This window comes from Mesoplodon densirostris, chromosome 15 (assembly GCF_025265405.1).
Source record: "Mesoplodon densirostris isolate mMesDen1 chromosome 15, mMesDen1 primary haplotype, whole genome shotgun sequence".
Classification (NCBI taxonomy): Eukaryota; Metazoa; Chordata; class Mammalia; order Artiodactyla; family Ziphiidae; genus Mesoplodon; species Mesoplodon densirostris.
In genome coordinates this window covers 47,274,798-47,294,395 of record NC_082675.1, presented here as the reverse complement: position 1 = coordinate 47,294,395, position 19,598 = coordinate 47,274,798, and the positions used below count along the sequence as shown (strand labels likewise).

Genomic DNA, 19,598 nt, shown 5'->3' with positions numbered 1-19,598 from the left:
AGCACAGGCTTTTAATCTTTTTGATATATCAGAGTGGGCCTGCCCCTGCTGCTTAAAAAAAATTGAAAACCATGGTTTAAATCAGAGTTGTTCTCAGTACTGTGAAATTGGTTAATAAGCGCGTGTTCATGTAATGTTATGTTTGAATAGGAAACAGCATTTATGTAATTCAAGTGAAAACTACATATGATTAAATCAGATATTACATCCTGAAGGATTGTGCTTACAGCCTGAATCTGGAAACAGTTTTCAGTTCCTCTTTTAAATATCAGTATTTTGCGAAAATGTTTGTCTTTTGGTACCAAAAAAAGTCACTCCTGGGAAGGAGAATTGTATGCTGTTAAGCTTATGATAAAAGCCCTCTGACTTGAATGGCCTTGAACTCTTTGTGTTTGGGGAGGTTGGGGGGATGTGTATTATTTACGTCTGCATCCCTAACATAGAGCTTATCCTCTCTTGTATAAAAGGGAAGCGCTAAACCCAGGTTTGTTGAGTTGAGTTTATGAGACAGATACATGTCTTGTTACAAATTATTAATTAAATGTTTGGGTTTTTTTCCCTCAAACAAGTTGTAAAGCTGCTGAAATGGATTCCAGTACAGATTTTGGCAACACATTCTATATTGCAGTTGTTTTATACTATTTCCCAGATCAGATTCGGATAATAAATGAATGTTTTCCTATTTCATGATTGAGTTTCCTCACATTTGTATATAAAATATGGCCCAATTTACATAATGTTACTTTAAAAAATGTCCTGGGCAAAATAAATTCTTTTTCTTACTTGGGGGATGAGTATGTACATTGAACGCTAACAGAAGAAAAAGCATACTCAATTAATCACAAAGGCTGTGGGGTAGAATGGAGGTTGGTTCTCAGATGTATATTAATACACGTGATGTATACCTCTCGCGTGTGCACTGTGTGGTATAGCAGTAGGATAAGTTGGGATCAGGAAAATTAAGTCTTCTTGTCCTTTCTCCAGTGGTCTATATAAGATGTTGGATTTTAAATTTTAGCGTTTGTTTTCGTCTCATTTTCTAGGGGAGAGGTATATCACACATAAGTAGTTTCTACTTACAGATTTTAGTAGACTGTAAACTCCAGTGAATCAGTAGGTAACAGTATTGAAAGTGAAGCTTCAGGAGCCAGCTAATTCAGGGATCTAAAAATTGGCTTATTTTATTTAGGAACTATATGCTACTGTTGCTCTTATTTCAGTTATGCACAAACCCTTCTCAGAATATAGTCTCTAGTTCTGAGCTACGCAGCTCAAGGTATGAGAGGGAGTTTGGAGATCTTTCAGAGGTGACCTATACCTGCTATACTTAATCAAATAATTTTCCCCCCACCTCACCCCTGCCACCTGTTTACATTCTAATAATGCTCCATTCTAATCTTGGAACTGAGTTGAGAGAGAAGGAAACAAGAAGTAACTAGATTTATATGAAACATCTGCTATCAACTTGATTCTTAATATTTGAGGATCTTTTTCTTTTTAAAAAAATACCAGCTAAGTTCATCAAAGACCAATTAAGTGGAATTAATCTTCTAAAATTAGTGATTTCACCAATTCCTAGGTATTTTGAACATCGCAGGTCGCAGTGGAAGACTGAGCACAGGTCGGGTGCCTTGTAGAGGCAAGATTATTTCTAAAAGGGAGGTTGGCAGAGGAGCAAGGTGATGCTTTTCAGGTCATTAAAGTGAAGTGTTTACCTGCGATGTTGCCTATGTTCCATTCAGGGTTCAGGTGGAGGCCTGAACCACTTTGGTCTAAAACCTAAGGCTTTAAAGAATCAGGCAACTGCTTGATGGAGTTATCTGCTTGGAGGCCTGGAGTTCTGTTTCTAGTCCAGGGTTCCTCAAAGATGGGTCTTAGCCACGTGTTTCAGAGCTATCTGGGGTGTTTGGTAAAAAAGAAGATTCTTGAACTCAGTCCTCAGACATTCTGATTCTGTTGGTGGAAAGGGACGTGAACCTGCAATTTTTATCGCGTGCCTCCTGTTTAAGAAGCTCCTGTACGCGCTGGAAGTGAGGGGGAGGGGAGGAGGGACCTGAAACACTGCAGGAGAATGAAGGCTTGGCAGCTTCTACTCTGTTCTGTCTTAGTCAGTGGCAGACAGCTAGTGCACCCTTAAAGGTAGGCAAGTCTGAAGCCATGTCATTTAGGGACATCGTAGCGGTAGTGTGCTTGAAGTTTGAAACTAGGACAAAGTCTTGGTAGGGAAAATTTATGTAGTCAACATTTTTCTTGCTAATCTCTTCATGGTGAGTGTAGGAGAAAATGAGCAAGGATGAAAAATAGGTGCATAAATTCTGTAAGATTAGTGGTTTTAAAGTGGGAGCAAAGTGCGTGTGGATAATTTTGCTTGAACAAGAGGTGGTGAGGAGAGATTCATGAAGATGACTCTTGTTTTTCTGAAGATAATGACCAGATGTTTAGTTCTATCTCCAGTGGAGATGCTTCAACAGGAGAGTGGCTCCAACAGCAAATTAGGGCACATGTAAGAAAGAATGTCCTGAAACAAAGGCTATTAAATCTTGAGATAAATTACCACAGAATACAGAGATTTTCTCTTCCTAGACAATAAATTGTAAACTGTTGACAGTGACATTCCACAGCCAAAGGAAGGGACGTGCCAAATGAATTTTTAGATGCTATTTAGCTTTGTTTTAATAAAAACTTTACTTTAGGCATATTCAAAACCTTTGATAACAGTCTCATTAATATGTGGACATGCATTTGTTGTAAAAACGACAGTTTAGCTTCTTTGAACTTGCCATGACACTGCTCATTTTCTTTCTCTTATAATACTCTGTTTCCATATAATATTAAGGAAAAATCAACTCAATATTTTAAATGTTTTATTGAAGAAATTAGTATATTAGGGGCCATGACAACCTTTGTTTATTCTTATATGTTCAACTGATTACTCAGCCTCATTGTATTTAATTAATATGGGCTGTCTTTAATATGGACTCTGCAGCTTTTTAATAGCTTCTTTCCTTAAATATCTATAATGTGTCTTAACTGCTTTTATAGCCCATTTACATCATAGGCAGCCAACTTGTGGCCAAATTCAAAACCAAGAAGGGCGAGCTCGACTCTAATTTTGCTAGAAGTTATCGCACTGATATATTTCAGATAAGGTCAGTGGTAGGGATTTGTACTTGCCATCTAACTCCTTTTTCTTCTTTCACTTTCATAGCAGTTTCCTATCCTAAGAGTAAACTTAGGGGTTCCTGAACTGCTTTGGGAGTTGTATAGATTTGGGAATTCCTTGGAGATGCCAACAGTGGATACTGAGGCCTGTCAGCAAGTCTCCTCAGTCAGAAGGGAGTGCTCAGCACCAACCGTGGCCGTTGTGTGGGGTACAGGAGGGACTCTTAGATGTGGGTTCCGTATTGTTCTGTAGCCTCGTGGTCCTCAGGCTCATAAGCCAAGAGCCACCTTATGGAGCACACCAAAGAAGAATGGGACCCAGAGTGGGGCTGGCAGAGGCACCAGAGCCTTTGGTTCCTACCACTAACCAAATGTGAATCAATGTAGACATGAAAATATCAGCCTCAGAACAGCCATTGTCTCTTTCTCTTTTCCACTATCTCATCATCATTAAGGAAAAATTAAGTGGTGGAGTTTTTAGTTTAGACGTCTTCAATTTTATGAAACCAGGTATTGTTCTCTTTTAAAATAAAACTATTTTAATAATTTAAAATTTTCCCTCATGAATGATCTTGGTAATGTAAAATACACAGGTAAATGTTACTATTTTCTACTGACTACATCTAATGTCATGTCCTGATTTTACAAGTAGGATCAGATCCTAAACCTATGCATTGTCAATTATTTGCATTTATTCATTCATCAGTAAAATTTATTTGGTATAGTTGAAATTTTAATAAGTCCTATGTTTAATGTTGTTACATAATTTTCTGTTTAACCAGTTTATTAGGCTGTATTTAAAAATCCAAAATATAGAATGACACATAGACATTGTTATTAGACATATTTTGATTCTTATGTTCTTTGAAAATCTAATGATTTTGGAATTTATACTTTTTTTGGCATTTTTTAATTGAACTATAGTTGATTTACAACATTATGTTAGTTTCAGGTATACAGCAAAGTGATTCATTGAGGTGTACAGCAAAGTGAATATATATTCCTTTTCAGATTCTTTTCCATTATAGGTTATTAAAAGATACTGAATATAGTTCCCTACGCTCTACAGTAAATCCTTGTTGCTTGTCTATTTTATATATAGTAGTGTGAATCTGTTAATCCCATACTCCTAATTTATCCCTCTCCTCCCCTTTCCCCTTTGGTAACCATAAGTTTCTTTTCTACATCTGTGAGCCTGTTTCTATTTTGTATATAGATTCATTTGTATCATTTTTTAGATTCCACATATAAGTAATATCATATAATATCTGTTTTTGTCTGTCTGATTTACTTCACTTAGTATGATAATCTCTAGGTCCATCCATGTTGCTGCAAATGGCAAATATTTCATTCTTTTCTATGGCTAATATTCAATTGTGTATATATGCCACATCTTCTTTAGCCATTCATCTGTTGACGGACCCTTAGGTTGCTTCCATGTCTTGGTTATTGTAAATAGTGCTGCTATGAACATTGGGGTGCATGTATCTTTTTGAATTAGAGTTTTCATCTTTTCCAGATATATGCCCAGGAATGGGATTGCAGGATCATGTGGTAGCTCTATTTTTAGTGTTTTAAGGAACCTCCATACTGTTTTCCATAGTGGCTGCACCAATTTCCATTCCCACCAACAAGTGTAGGAGGGGTCCCTTTTCTCCATACCCTCTCAAGCATTTGTTATTTTTAAACTTTTTGATCATGGCTCTTCTGACTGGTGTGAGGTGATACCTCAATTGTAGTTTTGATTTGCATTTCTCTAATAATTAGCGATGTTGAGTATCTTTTTATGTGCCTGTTGGCCATCTGTATGTCTTCTTTAGAGAAATGCCTATTTAGGTCTTCTGATTTTAGAATTTATAATCTGTAGAAAACTTATTTGTTCTAATTTCAGTTTTTCGAAAATTCACAATTATAATAAGGCTAGCTTAGCTCAGAAATTGCTAAGAAAAGCCATGGTTAGAAAACATTTTAGCTTTTTCAAGGGCAAAATCTGAATCGTAGGGTCACTTGACTTGTATGATGAAGTTTGGATCCAGGAAAGAGGACTTGAGTAAGTGATGATTGATCATCATTCATTTATTCCCATATTATAGTAGCACACTTTGTAAACAGTGATTTTTAGTCTTGATTTTGAGAGTCTGGATCATTTTTTTTCTTATTAGAAGAAGGATTGATCTACTGAGAAACCATTTTAATTCCCGTTAATTTTTTCTTTTTATTACATAAGATACACATTTCTTTGGTTTATTTAAGGGATGAATTTCTCTGATGCTTGTGCTTGTTTACCTTATCTTTTTTGTTGAGCTTAACATTTTAACATAATTTTATTTTCAATTTTAAACTGAATATTATCCTACCACTGAAATAAACATGCAGTGTATCAAAAATTTAATTGTGCATTTTGATTAGATGAAAAGTATTATATTAATATAATTATCAAACTTCATTTATATTCCATGATATATCTGTTATATTTTTCAAAAATATCTCTAGACTAGGTAATCCATGTTAGATACTAGATATTCAGGTGGAATCTCTTTTAAATTCAATTTAAAACCCATAAACTTATTATTTATGATCTACTTTAAAACCTAGAAATCAGTCTCGACACATCCCTCTCCCTCCCTCCTTATATCCATTCCAGGAACAAATCCTATTCATTTACCTCTTCAATGTTTCAAAAATTTATGTACTTCTCTTCTTGTCCTCCACCCGGCCTCTGTTCAAGCTACCATTACCTCTTGTCTTGACTTTGCATTAATCTCTAACCAGCTCCCTGAGCCCACTTGTGGTTTTCTCCAATCTGCTTTACACTGCTCTTCATAGTAGTGTTTGCCATCACCAAAGCTGATTTTATCACTCTTTTAAAATCTTGCCACGACTTTCATGGTTTTCATAGGATAAGGTCCACAGTCCCTAGAACGGCCTTCAGAGCCCATTTATACCTCTCCAGGTTCACAAGAGCTTAAATGGCACAAAGGCAAGGGCCTTGTCTGTTTTTGCCCATTGTTGGATCTCTGGTGAGAAAATTCATGAGTAAGAGAATCTCAAGGGTCAGTTTTTATCTTTTACCTCTAGGGCTTGCTGCTGTATTTATTTACATATGTGACTCTTTTGTTTTAAAGGTGGCAGTTCTCATTCCTTTCCGTAATCGCCATGAACATCTTCCAATTTTTTTCTTGCATCTGATTCCAATGCTCCAAAAGCAGCGGCTGGAATTTGCCTTTTATGTCATTGAACAGGTGAGAATATTTTTCAAAATGGTAACTAGGTATACTAGAACGTAGTAAACTCTTAGATACTGTGTGATTAAAAGCGTGTAGTTTAAGGTTAATCCTTGGTTTTATATTTGGGTAAAATTCCATTTTGGATTGAGCCTGTTAATTGTGTATACCACATTTTGTTAATCCTTTTATCAGTTGGTGTGTTCCTATCATTTTAAATCATCTAATGTCTTACCTATTAAAGTGAAATATATGTATAGTTATTCATATTATCAGCTATTTTTTTCTCTGTAAATACTTTAATATCAGTATTCCGTATGTACAGTTTCTTTCAGACTTATTTAAACCCTTTGGAGATATTTTCTGTACTTCTATGTTTTTCTACTTCTGTCATCACCTGCTTTTGTACTTAAGGTGTCATCTTGGATTTCTTCCTTGGTCTCTCCCCAGCCCCACTTCCCAAACACTAGGGTCCTTGCTGAATTTTATCACTGATTGCTATATAGTATTTCTAAAGTGCATTTTGTTCATGTTTAGAATACATTGTAATTTGGATACTTTCGGTTTTGACATTGATGACCTCATTTTATCCTGATCGGTCCTTCTTTTCACTAAATCTGACTAAAAATGTATTTCTTTATTTATCAGTAGACAGAAAGTGACCTAGCTTATATTAGATGCCTCTGGGATGTTTTTGTTTGTTTTTGAAATATTAGAAAATATTCAGATTCTCTTCCTAAGATTGTTACAGTTAGTGTGTTTTCCCACGTCCTTTGTGGCTGATTCTACCTTTTATTTATTTATTTATTTTTAAAATTTTATTTTCTCACTCTTAGCTTTTTTGCCTCTATTTTTCCCCCTGGAAGTACTGGGTATTTAATGTAACTTATAGTTCTCTGTGTGTAAATCACCCTTTCAAGGTCTGTTTCCTGTTCATATAATGATGTATATAGGGCATACGTGCTTTTTAATGCAATCACCTATATTATGAAAATTAACTTTTTTTAACCTGATAGTAAATAAAAAATTTTAGCTACTTTCATGATAGCCATAGTTATAAACTTCTAGATCCGTTTTACCAACTGCTAGTTTCCTTTTTGAAACTTCAGTCTTCATAATGTGTTGGGGGATGAGATATCTGCCTCTGTGTTTTTAAACGCATTTTCTCCTGCGAGTCCACACCATTGAATTATTTTGTGTATGTGATGAAGAAGTCTGCAGAGCAGCTAAGGTCCATATTTTATAAACGTCTTAAGTCTGATTCTTAGCCTTGATCAATATTAATTCAGGCATGTATGTTTGATAGTGTGTTGTGGTTTTGAGCTAGAAACATCTTTACCACATATGAAATAGAAGAGTCATTTTCCTGCTGGACTGGTGCCAGAAGGGCTAAGCCTTTGACGAGCAGCTCAGAACTCACAGTTAAATACAGAAGGGGGTACAACATATTTCCCTCTTTTCCTTTCCAGACTCCTAAAATGAGCAGTGGCTGGGTTTGGGCTACATTGGGTTTAGAAGTCAGATTATTTGCTGTTGAAGTGGACGTACGTTGTGAGCAACGGAGAATGGTCAACCAGGACGCAGGGTTTTTGTCGTGAAGGAGGGTGTTGCCGTTTTCTGAGCTGTGGCACACAGAGCGCTGGCGAGGAGGGTTGGGGCTTCTGTTTCTGTTTCAGTTTGGCTTAGGGATTTGCTCGTGTGCATGCGTGTGCGTGTGTGGTGTGTGTGCAGCCAAGAGTGCTGTGCCACAACCTCACATATGTATGTGGAGGCTCCCCTCAGCTTTTTAGTGCCTTGCTCTCAACCGTGAATGGGGGGTGAAGGGTTCCCACAAAAGAAGACAAAACCAATCCAAGAAAAGGGATTATAGAAAATATAGACAGTGGAGGGGACAGAGAACATTTTTTAAAAAAATGAAATGAACAGTAATAAAAACTCATCATCACTGTCCACAGAGAGTGAAGGAAAGATAATGCATCTGTGAAATGAAAACACCACAAAGAACAATCAGAATAAGAAAGTTATCATAAAAGAAAATGTGATAAGTAAAACAAAACTTTCAGTAGAATGGCTGGAAGATAAACTTAAGAAGATAACTCTTTAAACTAGAACCAAAGCAGGAGAAATTAAGAATATCAGTGCCTCACAGGGGTAATCACCTCCAAGGTGGTCCCCAAGGATCCTTGCCTCCTTGTATGGTCTCCTGCCACAATGAATAAGGGCTGACTTGTGTGGACAACCACACTGCAGAGTGACAGTGTGTGATTTTTGAAGCTAGGTCATAAAAGACATTGCCGCTTCTGCTTTGGTCTGTTGGATCACTTGCTCTTGGGGAAGCCAGCTGCCATGTCATGAGGACACTCAAGCAACCCTGTGGAGAAGAACTGACTTGCCAGCGTCATCTTGCTGGCTGTGTGACTGAATCCTCTTGGAAGTGGATCTGCCAGCTGATGCCCAGACATCATGGAGCAGTGATCAGGGATCTTTGCCATGCTGTCAGAATTTCCTATCACAGGTGCTTTGAGCATAATAAATGACTATGGTTTTATTAGCCACTAGTTTTGCTGTGATTTGTTACACATCAGTAGATAACAAATACACTTACTAATCAGAGTTCTGAAAAAATATAGCAGGAAAAAAACGGGGTTGGGGTGGAGTAAAATGACCAAAGAAATAAGAATATTTTCCAGAAGCAAAAACATGAGTCTTCAGATTAAAGGGGTCCACATGTACACATGAATAAAATATAGAGCTTTAAAGCATATTATTTTGAAACTTTAGAATGCAAATTAAAAAGGGAAGGTATCAAAAAGGTTCTGTAGGAAAAATTACCAGTGATTATGTATCAGAATCATATGAACCTACTCAGCAGTGCTGATACCTAGAAGATTGTGGAGCCACATGCCTTTAAAATTCTACGGGAAAGTAATTCTTACATAGAATTTTTTACCCAGTCAGAATGTCAATCAAGTGTGAGGGTAGATTGATGGTATTTTCAGTCATTCATTGGTTAAAAAAATGTATATATATATATGTATAATATCTATGTGTGTGTGTATATATATAGATATATAGATATTTCTTTTTTCTCCCGTGGATCCTGAGATAGGAAGCTGCTGAAGGATGTTCCTCAGCAAATTGAGAGAGCCAAGTAAAGGACACCGATGATGTAGGGAATGAAAGAGGAGGCCCAGGATGATAGTTGCACATGGTCAGACGAGTCAAGACTGGAGCAAGATGCGAGGGCAGTGGCAGCTGGAGTTGGGCTTGCGGGGTGGTTGGAGGAGGAATTGATAAATGGTTTGATGTGTTTCAATGATTGCATCAATTATTAAAAAATACAGGGCATGCCTGCTGGGGCTTTTGTACAAAGTTATACTTATAATAGAAAAGTAAGAAAACAGAAGACATTTATGAATCTCAGTTTGAGAAAGAAAACAGAATCATAATTTACTCAACACTCATATATATACAGTGATAATAATGCAAATACCATTGACTTAACAAAAAATTATGACATAACTCTGTTGGGAGAATGGATGGGGGGCAGTGAATGGGGGGGTATAAATCCTCAATGACCATGGTAAGAAATCAATAGTGTCTAAAAAGTTAATGAGGCAAGGGGATATCAAAACTCTCATTACCTTGAAATGAGGAGATAAGTACCAGAATAAACTACTAGAGGTGTGTAAATGTATTGCTTTTGGAAGATGAAGGTGGGTTAGACATAAAACTTCTTATTTTTATTATAAGCCATTAAGTGTTATGTCCACATTTAATGAAAACAGTTTTTTAAATCTTAAAGGAAAGTCATTTGTTCAAACTGATGATGTACCAGTAATAATATTATAATTTAACTGCCTTTCCTTTTTATTCTCTCCATTTCATTGGTGAGGAAAAGCTGTAAAAAGTAAAGTGATTTCTATTACCTCAAGTTAGTACAGGACCCAGGACTAAAAATTAGTTATTTTTCCCTTTTGAGGGAGCACTCCGGTGATGACTGCATTGTGCCTCTCATTCACTTCTTTCATAATCCTTTTTTGTTTTATGTTTTGGAAATGATTTTGAGAAATATTGCCAAGGCATAGGTAAATTGCTCTTTAATTTAAAAGCATGAAACCTTTTATTGCCAATGCACCTTAATATAATTTTCCTCATAAGTAAAGGGAAGTGGTCATTATATAGGAAGTAGGGTTCTGTGTAATAAGTTCCCACTTTTTTTGTCCCTTCAAATGCTCTTGGTCTTTATCATAAACAAGAATAATAAAAATAGAAACTGTTGTCTGGACACTTTATTTTCCCTAGGAATAAAGGAAAATGGTTATAATAAAGGAAATTGGGTTTTGTATAATATGTTCCAATTGTTTTTGTCTCTGAAAATGCCTTTGTCTCTATTATAAGCATTAGTAATACAAAGTTAGCCCTCCCTGGCCTTGTTATATAAGAGAAGGGTTACTGCTTCTTGAATTACTTTGTTTCCTGCTTCTTTTAGTCTGGACACCATATGGAAAGCTTTACTAAAAAATACAACCTATATTATTTTCAATGGCTTTATTTTTTTTCCTGGTCATAAATAATATATATCCTGATACATTTGAAGTAAAACAGAAACATGAATTATATCATTATATAAATTTGATGATCTACCAGTGGCCCTGATAATAACAGTGTTTTCTTGTGTGTTACCAAAGTATAAAATTATGTAATAATTTAAATAGTATATTTGAAAATGCTGAAACATGTTTATTATTTTATCAATTTGGTTTATATGTATTTATTGTTAGTATTTGACCATGATTCAACAAGTTATAAAGGTATAGAAAAAAGTCATGGCAAAGCCTGAGTATATTTCTGTTTTTGTCTTTGTGAAGACTGGCACACAGCCTTTTAACCGTGCAATGCTCTTCAATGTGGGCTTCAAAGAGGCCATGAAAGATAGTGTCTGGGACTGTGTAATCTTCCACGATGTGGATCATCTACCTGAAAATGACCGAAACTATTACGGATGTGGAGAAATGCCACGTCACTTTGCAGCCAAGCTGGATAAATACATGTATATGTAAGTAATGTACACTCTTCTTTTGCAGCACACCTGCAAAATCATATCATTGAAATGGTAGCAGCATTATGTGCCTGGATCTGAAAGGGCTCAAGAGCCTAGAGAGTATCTTTAACTCCAGCCCATCCTCCCAGGGAGCCGGGAGGTAGGGTCGCTTGTGGTACATCCAGTCACTTCCTCACACACAGGTTTCAGCTTGGGGTGGTGGGAAATAGAGCCTGGTTTCTACGGTCAAGGAAATGTGGACCTAACTTCTGATTTTCACGCTTAGCAGTTAGAGGGCTTGGATTTGCATCTTAGGACTTGGATCTCTGAACACTGGTTTCCTTGTTCAGGGAGTACTAGAGCCCATCCATGGGTCTGCGAGATCCCAGGCGCTGGGCTGCCGCAGGTAGGAACACAGCACAGGTTGGCTCCCCTCTCTTCCCCTCCCCCAGGGTTGTTCCCGTGCAGTGAAGGCCCGCTCTTCTGCAGTATATTTTCTTCTTCCTAAGCTGTGGATTCTTGACCTGCCTTTGATAATAAGAAACATTTTTTCGTTCTCTGACTGGAGATGCCTTGAAATGATACTGTCTTTGGAGCTGTGACAGTGACTTAAATTGACATTAAAGGTCTAATTTGGGAAAGGGATCACAGTTTTCATTGACTCATGGAAGTGGAGAGGAGGGAAAGTAGCCTGGAGCAGGGGAGGTGTTGCCTTCATCACTGTTTTGCCTGCTGCCTCACCTGTTGAGTTAGAGAAGCAAAAAGCCTCAGTGATGAGACCAGGTGAATTAGCGCTGAAACAGGGAGAGTGCCCTTTTTTGTTTTGTTTTGTTTTTTTAGACTGGTTGTTGTCGTCATTAGAAAACCTTTTCCTTATTACCATGGTTTCTGAAATCCAAGTCTGGCGTTACCTTGGGAAGGTCATCCAGGTTCAGGACCTGATTCTTAGCACTTCTAGAAACTCAATTTTAGTCAGCCCACTAGAGTCAAATTAAATTTAGCATAATTGATTTTAACTAAAAGATGATCATAAATGTCATATAAACTAAGAATTCTAAATTAATTTTTTTTTTGAAGATATTAATTTCTAATCAGTAAAATATTCATATCTACCTAGACTAATCCCAGGGTGCATAGGGTATCTTGGAAGTCGGAATAGAAATTAGAGAGAATGGCAGCAGAGCAGGGAACGGGCCAGACAGTGCATGGGCTGGAGTGTGATGAGGTGTCCCTGCCCACAGTGGTGCCCACACCGTGAAGGCTGCCGACCAGAAAGCTCAGGTCCCCAGAGCAGTGTCTCTCTCCCTTTGGACAGTGTCGGGTAAACACTACTAGATTTGTGTTTGTCAAGCTTCCATTTTCTGTTCTTTATCTATTACACCTTCATTTTATCTAATCTTTTTCTATTCTGGGTATAGTGCAGTTGATTGTTTCTGCTTTTAAGCAGAACACTAAATGGAATTAACGTGCTTGGCAATTTATACATGTCAGTGAACACACACACACACTTATCCATTTTTACCTATCTACTGATTTCAGGTTTCTCCCAAACCACTAGCCTGGGCAAGCATAATGCAACTGGTGTGGGAAACACAGTGGTGCCATGAGCACTTATTGGCCCTACTGGACCCCAACTGGTATCATAACTAGAATCTAACTTCCCCAGTGCAAGCCTCGTGAGGTACCCTGGGGCACCGTGGTAGACTTTGGGGTCAGTATTGCTGTTACTGTCTTGGGGTGCCTTTGGTCCAGTGTGGGACCAGGATTGCTTTCTCCTGCAGCCTAGAGTTCTCTGTGGGAGCTGCCTCTCTCATCTTCTGTGGCCACACAAGGTCCCAGCTGGCACACAGCACTTCCTCCCTGCAGAGAGTGAATCCAGAGTCCTTAAAACAAAAAAGTGAAATCTGCCCCCTTTCTTCCTCTGAGGCAGCTTTGCTTTAGTCCTGGCCAGACTTCCCTCAGAGTGATTTTCAGAGGCTGCGTGTGGTCGTGTTTTCTCTGCTGTTCCTCCACATTGGCCTTGTCTATTCAGGGGCTCTGGCACCTGGCTCCCCAGTAGCACATTTGGGACCACAGGAATTTATTCAGGACTGCAAGTCTAGGGATGCTGCCTTAACATCAGAAAACCTGTTTCTAAACAAACAACTTTGACAAATTCCATGGAGGATGAGTTAGAGAAAGGTAAGGAAAATAAAATTCAGATTTAAAAATATAGTCATTTCTCAGAGAAAGGCAAGTACTGTATGATCTCACTTATATGCAGAATCAAAAAAAAAAGACAAAAAACCCGAACTTGTGGATAAAGAGAACAGATTTTGGTTGCCAGAGGCAGGGGTTGGGGGTGGGTGAAGGGGATCAACAGGTACAAAATTCTAGTTATAAGACAAGTGCTGGGGATGTAATGTATAACAAGGTGACTCTAGTTAACAAATACTGTACTGTATACTTGAGAGTTGCTAAGAGAGTAGCTCTTGAAAGCTCTCATAATGAGAAAAAAGTAGCTATGCATGGTGATGGATGTTAACCAGACATATTGTGGTAATCGTTTTGCAGTATATACATATATCAAATCATTATGTTGTACATCTGAAACTAATACAGGGTCAATTACATCTCAAAAAATTGTCATTCTTCTAAATATTAGTGCATTAAAAATAAATATATTTGTAAATATCCATGAATATTTTGGGAGTGTAGTCCAAACAGAGAAGATCATTACAGGAATAGGCAGCTAGTTTTTTCAAAATTAAATGCTAGACTTGTTTTTACTAATTTATATTTATCCTAGTCTCTATGATAAATAATGTATTTAATAAATTAAGATCAATTAATTTAGGAAATTAGCTTAGTAACATCTAACATTGCCTTAGCAGCTATTGATCAAGTCTACTTTTGGTGTGAAAGTAGACCATTTTTGAACACTAGGTTTTGAGTCTTATAAAGTAACAATACTAAATATTAAATTTCAGTTACCACAGGTGTTTTGCATAACACAGTTAGATGTACTTGTTTCACTAGAGTGTAAAGATGTTTTGTTTCTTGATGTACTTTACATTTCCCAGAATATGATTTAATCAACATAATTGTTTATATGGAAGTAGGGGTATATTTTGCAAAACATGTAAAAGACTGAAAACTCGATTTCATATGGCAAACAGTTTTGATTTCATTTTTAGAATGCTATATTCTGCTTTCTTTTTTAGTCTTCCTTATAAAGAGTTTTTTGGCGGTGTAAGTGGACTGACAGTGGAACAGTTCAGAAAGATCAATGGTTTTCCTAATGCCTTCTGGGGATGGGGAGGAGAAGACGATGACCTCTGGAATAGGTATGTTGAGGTACAAATTGCTTAATAATGGAATTTCTATAAATTTCCTTTCTATTAAGTAAACTATACTTTTCTATTCCAGGAAAGGATTCTTTGGGGTGGAAAATTTTTGAGGTTCCTAAATCCTATGTTATGTTTCTCCCTTTTTTATTGAGAGTAGTACCCTTTTGAAATTACTGACAGCGCGTACATTAGAGCATTCTTTTGCGTTTTAAATTGAACTCAATCTATTTTTATGTTAGATTTTATTTCTTAATGTATTTTCATTTCTGTATGTTGTATTGTAGGGTTCACTATGCTGGATATAATGTAACAAGACCAGAGGGTGACCTGGGAAAATACAAGTCTATTCCTCATCACCATCGAGGTGAAGTCCAGTTCTTAGGACGGTAAGTTTAATATCATCTTTAGATATCAAGGTTTTAAAATTATTTAATTATGAAAGATTTTTTAAAAATGCATTGCACTCCCCACAAAAAACTTCTGAAGGGAATTTTCTGTCGATATCACTTTTGTTTATAAAAGTAAAGCATTTTGTGCTTGTTTTGAAGAGATATACATATACATATACCTACATACACACACACATATATGTATTCATGTAATATTAAAGAGCCCAGTTAATTATTTATGTGAAAATGTTTCCTTAACATAAAGCATAATGCATTTTATTTCTTAAGGATATCTAATGTGTAAGAGTGCAAAATAACTTTTTTCAGGTAGCATTTTAAGACTAGTAAAAATGTTAATTTATAATAATGGTCTAGAAAGATTTTTAATTATGCGTAAGAACCAAAAATTGTACAGAGCTTTAAGTGCTTTAATGATAAGAATGACCTTGAGCGTATTCCTCATCAATTTTTCTTTTCAAACATGTTTCTGTTACTTTTAATTTTTTTCTCTAATGCTATAGGTATAAATTACTAAGATACTCAAAAGAGCGCCAGTACATCGATGGGTTGAACAATTTAGTATATACGCCAAAAATACTGGTTGATAGGTTGTATACAAATATATCTGTAAACCTCATGCCAGAGTTAGCTCCAATTGAAGACTATTAAAAGAAGTAGCTCTCATGGCAAGATAGACCACAATGCTGGATCGGGAACTTGGAGTGCACTCTTAATGGAGGTCAGTGAATGGATGTGTCACAGTGCCCTGGGTGGTGAGAAGAAGAGCCTGTGTTCTCAGTGTTTACTTGTGGGATTGTATACAGTCAGCCTTCTTCCACCCACCCATCCTCTGTCCTGAGACACACCCCATGGTGAGCACTGCAGAGACCAGATGCTGTTGCATAAGTCTGGCAGTCAAGAGAGCGCCCTACAAAGAGAAAATTTTTATACTAAAATCTATAATTTAATTCAAGAGAATGCTTTATTTCCATTTAAACATATTTTGTACATATGTGATATAAATTAATGTGTTCAAATTGAGAAACAAGATGTGTTGGCAGTTTTGCATGTAATGGGTTATGCCTTTATGGGACTTTTATAAACATTTTTTTATTTGCATGGAATAAAACAATGTAAATTTATGTCACTAAACAAAGGTTAACCTTGTGTGAAATGAAGGAACTGTCAATAATTGACAGCCAACTAATACAGTACACTGTTATACTAGTTTTGAGCTTTATACCTTCAGCTTTTTGTGTGGAAGAAGTCACAGCTTCCTTAGGGTTTTAAAGGGTAAGAAGAAAGGACTTAGCTTTTCTTCCTACGGAGGATTACCTCTTTTTTTTCCCCTTGCTTGCAATCTCATCGGATTTTGCTAAATCACAACCATATTGTTTGTGTATATTGCATGAGTATTACCAAGAAAATCTTAAAAGTTATGATGTGACATGATATAAAGGACCTCTTTATGTTAAACATCTCTCATGTACCTCTGGTGTAAGTGTCAGGGATTTTGTGCCTCAAAAAATGTTCCCAAGGTTGCGTGTGGTTGTACATTGTATTTTTTTAATTCATAGTGAGCAGCGCTTTTATTATTTCCAGTTCAGAAGAGCCAAAAAAAAAACACCTTCATTTAAAAAAAGCAAAACAGTTTTTTAAAAGATTGAGTTATGGAAAACCCAGTAGTACTTAAAATATACAAATGAATTATACTATTAGGTAAGAAATTAAATGTTCTATTTTTATGAAGATAAATGCTTAGTAGATAAAAACAAATTTTAAGTTTGATTATTAGTCTCATAGGATTTCAAGTTTGGAAGGGATCCTTTTTAATGTCAGCCAATTTCATTCAAACTACATGTATTTTTTTTCACTTTTAAGATATCACATGTCTGGTGTTAATTTCCTCACAAAAGCATAAATTAATAGAATTATATTAAAATACATTATCAGTTATTTAAATGCATTGGTGTTAATAAGACACTTCCCTAAAAACAGGTTTCTCTACCTGACATCAAGTATATTACTTACTCTTAAATTTGGATGGCATTTTCATAGCAAAACCAAACAGTATCCTTACTTTGAAAATTATCAATTATGGTTAACCAAAGATTCTTTAAAATATCTTAAGATATTTTCACAAATTTAAAACAAAAAATTAAATATCTATAAAGTGAATCTTCAACAACATGAGGAACAATAGAAATGGATTATTCATCTAACACAGAAATATGGTTATTTATCTCTCAGGTTGTAAATTTAATTTTGAAGTTGTCATTTTCTATGGCAAATATTAGTAACACAAATGACCACAAACCAAATCATAAAATAACTGAAATTCTTACACTTTGAGAAAACTGATAGCTCTCTGTTATGATACCAAGCAGAATTTTTCTACATTTATTTCTTAGAAATATTTCCAAAATATTTGTTTTTCATTTCTTTGCTGGAAACTCAGAATAATGAAAAATCAAACCTTCTGAAAAGCAAGGTATTTGTTCTTAAATTGTGTATCTATTCACTTTCTGTCTCTCATAGCCAATGTAGTTGTTTAATTTGATGAAATGAAAGAAAGTAGGTTGGGAAAGTTAACATTTGTTGATCACTAACAAGATACTAGGGGCATAGGAGCATAGTTAACCAATAATACTTAAATATTTTAGTCATGGGGGAAATTAGGGCTGTTTCTGAGTCTTATTAGGAAAACATATTTTTCTCTTGAATATGGAGCTGCCCACATTTTGGAATCTTCTCATTTTGATACACATTTTTATAGTTTCAAGAGAACTCCGTTCTACTAGTATTTGTCTTATTTTCTTGGATTAAATCTAGTAGTAATTTTTGTTTTAGGAGTGGGCCATGAATATTCTGCTTTTTTCAGTTTTGAATACGGTGTGTCATCCTTTGAAAGCCATCTCAGTAGTTTGCTTTTTGTCTTTTGTTTGTTTTTATTTTCTTTTTAAGTGCAGACCTCAAATTGATTGTTGCCTATAAATAGTAACTTTTATGTTTGCATATAAGTGATATAGCTTTGCCCAGTTATCTTCATTGTATAAAAATAACTGTATTCCATAAAAATTAACAAATACATTGCAAATGCAAACTATCTTTATAGTTTGGTTGATTTATTAGTGAACATGTATTGATTACCTACTCTATCAGGTGCAATGCTAGGTACGTCTACAGAAAAAATATTCCATTTCTAAACAAATCAAGTCAAGCAAGTTGAAACCTTTCTAAAATTATGAAAACATCCTCTGATAACTTATGTGTTGTATTTCTTAGTCTCAAAGTCAAGAAATGTATACATGTGGACATAGTTATGAGCTCCCTATGGCCCTACTGGGAAACTTATATAGTGCCTTTCAACTAGAGAAAGTAGTAATGATTAATGGGCCTGTTTGTAGAAAAGAAAAGGAAAAAGTGTACACATTTGCTGTAACATTATGTCTCATTCACAGTGTAGATGGTCATTTAAGTCTTTGCCAAAACTGGGGTTTAATGAATATTTTTTAAGTCTAATTATAAATTTCTGTTTGTATTTTGTGAAAAGGTGTTCAGTAAGAAAACCTTATTTGCAATATTATGTAAATACAAAAATGTATTAAAGCTTGCTCATTCTCCTTTCCCAGCCAAGATGTTGATATCCATTTTAAAACAAAATGGGAAAATATCCAATACAATATTCTCCTTCTTTTGGAAGCTCTGTACACGTGAAAGCAGACTTTGTGTCATTTTATTTGGCCTTTGCTTATCTCTTTTGTATTTCGTTGTGTAGTTTTCAGACAAATACTGGTACTCTAGATTTATTATCTTTTATTTGCAGATATGCCAATGAGAGAACTAAAATGGTCATGGTGTTTATCAGAAAAAGGAAGTGTACTTAAGATTATTTTATTTATTAAGATCTGAAAGGCTTCTATATAAATGCACTGAAATAAATGCTAGTAATTTCTTGTACTCTCATTTTTTTTCTTTTTTTTTTTTTGCTTCTCATGGAAATGTTTGTACTTTTTTATCATTGTCTTTTATGAAATATAATGTTCTAAAGACCTGGTGTGATGATGTAATTATTTTCTCTCAGGAACTTTTTTTGGGTTATCTGGGGTTTTGTTGTGTTTGTGTTCCCGAATTCCAGGTGAATTGCTGGTGAATACCTTGGTTGCACTAGGATTACACCATGAGTGTAAGGTGATCACACATGCCTTTGCAACAGTGTCTGTTAAATACATTTAGAGATCACCTCATAGCTTGGACCTCAGAAGAGACACCGTGACATTTAAATATTTTTCATCAATGCAATTAGTAATCTACTGTATCAAAATGAATATTTAAGAAGTCATTTTTAGCATACCTTTCTTCTCCCTGCACAACTTCAGTAAACTAAACTGGTGTGTTGTGGACAATTCCCTTCTTGTTTTTCAGATATTAGGAGTCTGAATATCTTTAA

The 19,598-nt window shown here is 35.7% G+C and overlaps 1 protein-coding gene across 1 annotated transcript in view; it reads left to right on the top strand.

Moving 5' to 3' along the window:
• Positions 1-19,200, top strand: part of B4GALT6 (beta-1,4-galactosyltransferase 6) — a 64,724-nt gene extending 45,524 nt beyond the window's left edge. Inside the window, exons 5-9 of the mRNA XM_060118526.1 lie at positions 6,288-6,404; positions 11,258-11,445; positions 14,634-14,756; positions 15,044-15,145; positions 15,670-19,200. Of these exons, the coding sequence (XP_059974509.1) occupies positions 6,288-6,404; positions 11,258-11,445; positions 14,634-14,756; positions 15,044-15,145; positions 15,670-15,817 (678 nt within the window). The 3' untranslated portion in view covers positions 15,818-19,200. The remainder of the gene's footprint in view (positions 1-6,287; positions 6,405-11,257; positions 11,446-14,633; positions 14,757-15,043; positions 15,146-15,669) is intronic.
• Positions 19,201-19,598: the final 398 nt, after the last annotated feature.